The sequence below is a fragment of the Grus americana genome, chromosome 5, assembly GCF_028858705.1.
Source record: "Grus americana isolate bGruAme1 chromosome 5, bGruAme1.mat, whole genome shotgun sequence".
In the NCBI taxonomy this organism is placed as follows: domain Eukaryota; kingdom Metazoa; phylum Chordata; class Aves; order Gruiformes; family Gruidae; genus Grus; species Grus americana.
Genome location: NC_072856.1, coordinates 4,337,703 through 4,346,082, shown reverse-complemented (window position 1 = coordinate 4,346,082; position 8,380 = coordinate 4,337,703). Strand labels below are relative to the sequence as shown.

The window sequence follows — 8,380 nt, the reverse complement described above, 5'->3', positions numbered from 1 at the left end:
TTTTTACTTGAATTTTCTTGTGCTTTATGTTCTACAACGTCGCAGATAAATGCCTTTCACTGACACATATGAAATCCCCCACTTCTTAACTACAAGAAATCTGTTTCATTACACTACTTTACTCTTATCTTGTCAGTTCCAGATGATATTTAACTTTCATTTTCTGATCTTGATCTGTTTCCCTGCTGGTTTTCATTATAACCTAAATTTGACCTATATTCAAAACCACACTGCCCAGCTGGCCACTCCAGACAGACCTTGTACCCTTTTCTTGGGAACATGGCTGACAGCTAGGAATAATTCCCTCTTTTTATATACATTGCTATTTTCCAGCATCAACTTACCTATTTTCATATACTAACAGCGTGTATATATATACACACATGCAAAATAAGGCAGAGAGTCAGGTTTTTTCTTATAGTTTTGTGCTTACCTGTTCTTAAATACCTCACTGGTTTGAATCTATTTCAGTCTGTAAAAATACACTTAGAAGCATGAAAGCTCTATTTTATTACACATAAACCCTCCAAATACAAAGACTTAATTGAGGTTTTAACAACATAAGCACTAAAATTACAGGGTAATTGTAATATTAAATTTTTAAAAATATGAACATTCCCCTTAATTTTCAAATGTACTTTTCTTTTATTATCTGCAAAGTAAAGCAAAGGGTTCCAACATGGTTTTGAAACTCTGCCCTAAAAAAACTTTACCTTTAGAAAAATATATTCTTAGTGTCATTTCATCACACAAAATTTCAAATTGTTTCAGCTCAAACTATATATACACAGACAGATAGAGATTGTTCCATATACAAACCTGCTGCAGCTTATGCAAGATAGATTTAGTATTTGAAACAATACAACCAAGCAACTTCAGAAGGATTTGTAAAAATTACCAAAATAACCAGTTTTATTTAGCTTTTAGCTCGAGAGTTTTAGAAATTAAGCAAAACTTCATACAGAATGCACATTTTTCTCCTTTGCCAGGTGGAAGAGGTTGTATTGCTTGGTCCAGTCAACTCCATTGGGTTTGAACATACCAAAGCAACTGCACTGAAAAAAGTCTGCAAGATTCTGGAAGCATCCAAGACTGAAAAGGAGGGAAATACCCATTAATAAACTAACAAAAGATGACTGCAAGCATCAAAAATACACATTAACCATGAGACAGTACTTAAGATAAGGCTGTCAATGACGACAGCTCTGGGAGAAGAAACATAAGAACAGTTCTCTATTGAGTGTTACTCCTTTGTTGAACTTTTACAACCTGTATTACATTAAAGAGTGAAAGCAGATTAAGTTCAAGTCAAATATTTAAAAGTTAGTAAGATCTCATCTGCTAACACACACGAGGAAACACTGACTTCTAGTATAACAGGGAAATCTTGGTACTAATTTCTCTATTGAGCAAAATACTACAAGGGAAGTCAGAAAGGGGCCAGTTCATACCTGAATTCTCTTCCTAAACCTACAGAACAGACACAGAGATTGACGAACAAATTAAGGGACAACACCCCCTCACCCCTAAAACAGCATCTACTAATTAATGCTACGGACTGATTTTGCAACGTTTTTTTCCTATATACACAGCCATGCAGAAAGAACCCCAGTAGCTCGTATGTTGGCTGTTTATTTCCTAGGGCAAAGGAAGTTCTCAGCAAGGAAAATGAGGTTCATTTCTTCTTAGCACAACTCATAACATAGCACATCCACAGACCGCCACTTTTTTGCATTTATGAAGCAGTGAAGCAAATCAGTACCGAAAAGAGACATGCTTAAAACACACTCTTCATTAATACTCACTTGTATGGAGTTCTCCTAAGTGAAACAGGATGCTTAGATGATTTTCTCTGCATCAGGAGGTTCATTCTTTCATGAGAGGTTAATCCTAAGAATGCAATCTTACAGAAAGGAAAATGTAAGTAATGGTTAAAACATGAACATCACAAATTAAATTCTGGTGATACCAAAAGATACTATTAAGAAGGGAGGGAGGGGAACAGGTTGGCCATATCCAACAAACAAGTAACTACTGCCATAATTAATGACTGTGAAGTATGTTTTTAAATGTCACTTGGACTAAAACAGAGCACAGCAAGCTGCAACTAATGCTTCCACTGAGAAGGCAAGCTTAATTGGGATGACTGTAAAGACTGTACTTTTACAGATGTCTGTAGAAGATCTACAGCAGGTAAACACTTATCTCCTCAGATTTTGTCCATATTCTACCACACAAATTGGTAGAAAAAGATCCCCCGAAAAAGACAAAGTAGCTTACAAAAAAGATGAAGTAGATGTCAGAGACTCAACAATAACTTCATTTTCTTGATTCCATGTCTTCTTTCACTGAGTTTCATAATGAGATTTATGTTTTTTTCTGTATTTTTGCTTACCTACTCCTTTTTCCATTTTCTTTTTTTTAATTAACATAAATCTGATAAGCCTTTATAAATGGCTGCAAGGTTGCTTCGCCAAATAACATGCTAAATGTCATAAAGTGGTACGTGACTGTGTACAGTAGTTAACTGTAAATATTCTACCTAGATCCCTTTTTTCCCAGGACGGTATCTCAGTGTCTCGGACATAACAGAAATGTAGCAGCACACATTTAAAAATGTGGATTTTTGGGTTTTTTTTCAAGCAAGATTTAGTTCAGTATGTTAACACATATTCAAATGACACATCTTTCCTAAAAGCTGCTAAACAACCTGTCTTCTAGATGTTTTTAGACAGCTCTTCTCAATCTTGTTTGCATAACCAAGCTCTCTCTGAGAAAAATGTAAACAAGAAATTTGACAGTTCTCATCAGGATAAAATCCAGGTCATATATTTTTATTGTAGCAATGGGATTTAGTACAGTCTAATGATGCACTGCTGAGCTCTACCGCATAATTTTCAATTCAGGACTAATTGTACTATTGAGCTTTTGTGCCATTTTGGGGACAATAACACCAGTTCTATTACTCAAATAAGTTTCTTGGCTTTAAATACTTTTTTTTATAGGTTTGGAATTTTTGATGAGTAGTAAACCCAGAACTCAGAGGAATGATTGGCAGACTGTAAACCAGCTTTTAACGCAGAAATGTTGAGTGCACAAGTACCCGTGAAACTTAAAGGACTGCCCTGAGATTTAAGAAAAGATGTGACATTAATTCAAGAAGGAAAGCAGACACAAAGTTTTTATGGGAGCAAATCATCTAGGGAAAAGTTTTAATACAATGACTCTTTAAGAGAGGAGCATAAACTGAAGGAAAATACCTGATAAAGCTGAACCATTAGCCACAATGAAGCCCACGCAGTATGAAAACAGATTACAGCGAAGATGTAGGAAACCCATGGAGAACAGTATGTTATCTGCATGAAGTATGTCCACGCTCCATCTTGGTAATAACTTGTTGCACAATGGTTTGACCAATCTGACAAGACGCATAATCAGTTAATTTTTAGGCCACTTAAGAACTGAGTAAAGATTATTTGCAGGGAATGAATATTATACAGCAATATGCTCTAGAAATATCCTGTTTAATATATCACGTTCCCACTTAAAAGCACCCACATAGATATGTGACTGCTTGCTATTCTGGCTGCATGATCTTTTACATTATCTGCTCACAATCCACAAAAGGAACATTCGAGGCACTGGCTATGTACTTTTATATGATATTGAAACAAGTCATCATCCCTCATTGTCAAGACTTCTAAAATTTTGCTTCACACTTACTTGTAATTTTAGGACAAGAATTTATCTTAAACACCATCACCAACAAAAGAAGACATGATGGTGAGAACGTCAAGAAAGCAGTATTTTACCACTACTAAGTGGACGTAAATTGCAACGTCCAACTTCTGTAAATTTCTTAAGAGATACTTAAAGCCTACCACATATGTATTTAACCTATGAAAAAAAACCCCAAACAAACTAAAAGCAGAGCAACTTTTTTTTGCGTCTACATCAGTAGAACAATAAAGAGGTTTTCATCCTATGTGCCTTCACACACAGGAAACGGAGAAAATAATATACTTTTTTGCATACATAAGATCCCTGCTGAAACACAGGAAAGCAGCTCATGTCCAGACCCTGTGTCCTCCACTGCCATAGCTGGTTCACTTTACTCTGTGTTATTGACTCATTTCAATATAATGTGAAGTAATTGAAAACAAAATGAACTCCTCCTACTTTCATTTAGTAGGTTAGTGCTATGCTAATTCATCCTCATGAACTACATCATAAGAGCTCTCCTCCAATAAATTTCTTAATTTTCCAAAGTAATGGTTTGGGTTTATTAATGAGATATATAGTTCTCTTCAAAGTTATCGCTACATTAAAAACAAAAAGAAACTTTTGCAAGTGTTAAATATAGATAATTCCAAATAACAAAAATCAATAAAGCCTTTGCAATAATGTATTTAGACTTATTTTCTATAACATTAAAGGGTATCCAGACTAGAACCTGTAACCTGACCTTCCTTCCACATAGCTTCCCTATTTCGCCTCTACCAAAAACGCTTTCTGATATTGTATTTTCCAGTGGACATCCCACCAGAGCTGTATCTCAGCTCAGTTCTTACTCAACACAAACGTATTCAGAGATTTGACCAAAGACTCAGATATGATGCATTTTCATTTTAAGACACAATTACAAGGTAATATTGCTGAAATACACTATCATTTGTGCAGGTATTATTACACTTGCTGGAAACAAAATGCTGAAAAATAAAGACCATACACACACTTCCTTGAAAGCTAAATTAAAATAAATTCATGGATACTTACACAGAAGAGTTCCATAAAGCAGCCAGACACCGGTCATAGTTAGGAAAGACAGGAACAATAGGTAGTAACGATGGTTCCCAATGCCTGAATTTGAGGCAAGGAAAAGTTTGACATTTTAAAACTCAGCAGTATTTGCATTTCCCCTTAAGTTAACAGGAATAAAAAGAATCAAAACTGCTTATTATTATTGCCTCTGCTATCCTCAAGAGAGTTTGACAAGACTGATCTTTCTCAACTTTCTCCTGTAAGCCATCCCAATTTATAAAATAGAATTAGTTCTGATAAAGTCAACCAGGATTTGTCTCCTCTTCAGAGCATGCCTTCAGCCGTTTTAGCTGGATGAGGACCAATTATGCAACCACAACTCTCCCCGTGCACAGCACAATTGTCTCACATGACTGAAAAATCTAAGCTATTCAATTTAATTGTTTGACCTTTGTGTGCTTTGGAATTGCAAACATACTCATTAAAAAAACAGACTTCTGTCAGAGAAACTGTTACATAGAGATATATAATTATTTTTCTTTAAATTACAATTGGTATTGCTCAAAGCTTTGAAACGATGCATCAGAGGGATGCCTCACCACCTTGTAAATAGCGAACACCGCAAAAACATTTCCAAGCATTTAACAGTACAAAAAAAGCTATTGGCAAAAGAATATGCTAGAAATATATTGCTACAGATGCAAAGCTCTAACCTTTCTATCTTGAGCATCACCAGTAATGAGACAGAAAAGAAGAAAGAGGGAGTTTCTCAAAGAGCACAAGAACATAAAAAACTCCCTACGGGGTTATCTCAGTGGTCCAGCTGCTCCACTTTACTGTCTCTAACAGCGACAACAGGCAACGTTAGCTCAGGAGGACACCCGAGTCTTGCCGCTTTCTAGAGTTCATTCTCCTCATCCACAGCTACTGCATTGAAATGTTAGTGTGCATACCTGCCTAGTTCTTTTAGTACCTACTTCCGGACACATCGTCCAAAAATGTGTCTAATCCCTTTCTGAACCATCTGATACTGCCTCTATCTGCAAACCCTTACAGCGGCAAGCTCCAAAATTTCACCACCTGCCACGTAAAGACATTTTTTCTTCACCAATTTTACATCCAATTGCTATTCTCACTGAGACTACCCTAGTTGTAGTACGATGTGCTTAGCGAGTAGTTCTGTGTTCACTTTAGCCACTATCTTCATCGCTTTTTTTTTTTTTTTTAAAGTCTCAACCATATGCCCTGTTCCTTCTTCTCTCAAAAGAAAAAGTCCCAGACTTTTTGGTTTCTACTCTCAAGGTAACCACTCCATCCCTTTAATCATTTTAGTTACCTTTCTCTCTGTCACTTAACTGATTTCACTCTGGCAACTATCAGCAACGCCTTCAGTATCAACTGTGTAGTATTATATCAGGTGTGCTCTCTCTCTCTCTAAGGAGATAAATGTTATTTCTGCAACTTTTCAAATACATGCTATTTTCAAATTTGATAATAAACTCTTCACCTATGCACTGTCCAATCCACAGAGAATGCTGATCGTATCTGGCCACACATGAATCACAAGCAAGGCAATGCACAGATCTCAAAGGCTTCCGTACCTAATGCAAGATGAAGGAAAAGTCATAGCAAAAGCATCTATTTTGCTCAAAGTTTAGAACATCATCTCACAGGCACCATAATATTTTGTACAACGACTGCGTAACAGACCTCACAACGCAGAGCACAGTGAGAACTATACATCTTAATTTTACAAAGAGATAGAAAAAAATACTATTTTATTAAGATTAGAGTTAACGGATCTCAAAGCATCTCTTTTATCACTGTAAAATAAAGAAATTTAAGTAATATAGACCAAACCACGCATGTAACGCTTGTACGACAAGCAACAGAGAGTTTTTTCTATAGCAGTATTGACTAAAAGCCAGGTTCAAAAAGAAAACAAATACCAAAGCCTCACTTACAAGACACGATGTGCAAAATGTTCTGAAGTCCAAGCAACCTGCTTCTGCCAGAGCTACAATGTTCTGAAAGACAAAGCAGTTTGCATTTGCATTGGGATCACATTTTCAGGGGCATCTATGAAGAAGATTTTTACATTACGCCTTCTGCAGTTCATAAGCATTTTGAGTGCTGAGCACCAACAGGAGTAAGTACTTGCTATTTAAAAAGATCCACGAGAAACACAAACCAGCAAAGCCTAATGCAAGTGCACTCATGCAGGATTATTCAGAAAAGTATCTCAATGTTGCCAAAATAAATAATGTGAATGAAATATTCTTTAAAAAAAATGAGACTGTATTAAGATACAAGGTACCTCTCATATGGTCAGAGAGACAAGGACAGTGGCTCTATTTACTGTCCCTTTATGAGTACTAGATAGATAACGTTTACTAGTCCTGTGGTAACAAGTTAAAATTGCAGTTTACTCTCCCTGGCAACCTGAATAAATACAACCTCATGGAGAGCAATGAGATCACAAACAAAATGCTTTCCTTAATCCACAGGTTGGGGAGACCAAATACTAAATTCTCTACTGATTGGTTGGCCACGATTTCTTTTTGCCATTCTAAAATAGAGCTAGAAATAGCATGACATTTACATGATGCTTAAGCACAAAAATCAAACTGTTGTATGCATCTTCAAAGCATCTGACAACATTTAAGTCATTTCTAGCCTTTGGTATGTCTTATGAGCACAGAGAACTGTAGGAAAGCACTGTATCTCCTTCTAACGTTAGACAACCAGAGCGGAAACCGTACTAAATTTATATTTATTAAGTGAAGTTCTCTGTGAATTTATATCACACATAACATCAGTAGGTCTGTACAATGTTTGGCCAAAGCTCACATTTCAATGAGAGGATGGAGGCCAGGAAATTATGGCAGGATGATGAAGCTAAAAACTCTTAAAAGAATGGAGAGTGTTTCACTGCTTTCAAGTTTGACAAAGCTGCACATGATGACAAACAAATCAGCCAAAAGTACATGTGTTACACCAGGTTAGCCCTTCCTTTTTTTTTTTTTTTGTTACGAAATCACCTACCTCTTTTCTTTCTTTTTCTGAAGTCTTAATGTATCCAGGATCAGTTGTCCAAGTTTTATAGAAACAATAAAGAAGACCCACCACACTGAACATGACAGTGATTTGAAGAATTATATTGGTTACATGTAATATTCAGGTTAAGGAATATATTCTTATCCCACTACATATAGTTATTTGTTGCACGTTTTCTAGCAGAAAAAATCTTATTATACATGAGGGAGGACATACAGTCATTAGGAACGTAACCTTTACACTATGGACTAAAAAAACCATATAAGTCAGGTGGAAGGGAGAGAAAACCATGTCAAGATTAACTACCTCCATACAGCAACCGAGTAACGTGGAATGGGACAAGTTTCCTACCAATTCAAGCATCAAACCTGAGAGCTCGGGCTCCTACGGAAGTGTCCATGATGCCATCAAGGAGCAGAAAGTCCAAGCCTGGATTCCATCTCCAGTGACCACTGGGCCGCTATATAAACTGCGATGTGAATAACACTTAAAAATCGAGTGCTGTAACCTCAAGGTTGTTTTATAAAGTGTAAAAACCCTGCAAAGTAGCTCTCATTAAAGT

The 8,380-nt window shown here is 36.3% G+C and overlaps 1 protein-coding gene across 5 annotated transcripts in view; it reads right to left on the bottom strand.

The window, feature by feature from the left end:
- Window positions 1–638: 638 nt before the first annotated feature.
- Window positions 639–8,380, bottom strand: part of ZDHHC13 (zinc finger DHHC-type palmitoyltransferase 13) — a 29,080-nt gene continuing 21,338 nt past the window's right edge. For all 5 annotated transcript variants that reach the window (XM_054826162.1, XM_054826159.1, XM_054826161.1 and 2 more), the window contains 7 exons: window positions 7,807–7,931; window positions 6,726–6,788; window positions 6,269–6,362; window positions 4,777–4,860; window positions 3,261–3,418; window positions 1,806–1,903; window positions 639–1,092 (listed from right to left, as the gene is read on the bottom strand). In XM_054826162.1, coding sequence (XP_054682137.1) covers window positions 957–1,092; window positions 1,806–1,903; window positions 3,261–3,418; window positions 4,777–4,860; window positions 6,269–6,362; window positions 6,726–6,788; window positions 7,807–7,931 — 758 coding nt within the window. In that variant the 3' untranslated portion in view covers window positions 639–956. The remainder of the gene's footprint in view (window positions 1,093–1,805; window positions 1,904–3,260; window positions 3,419–4,776; window positions 4,861–6,268; window positions 6,363–6,725; window positions 6,789–7,806; window positions 7,932–8,380) is intronic.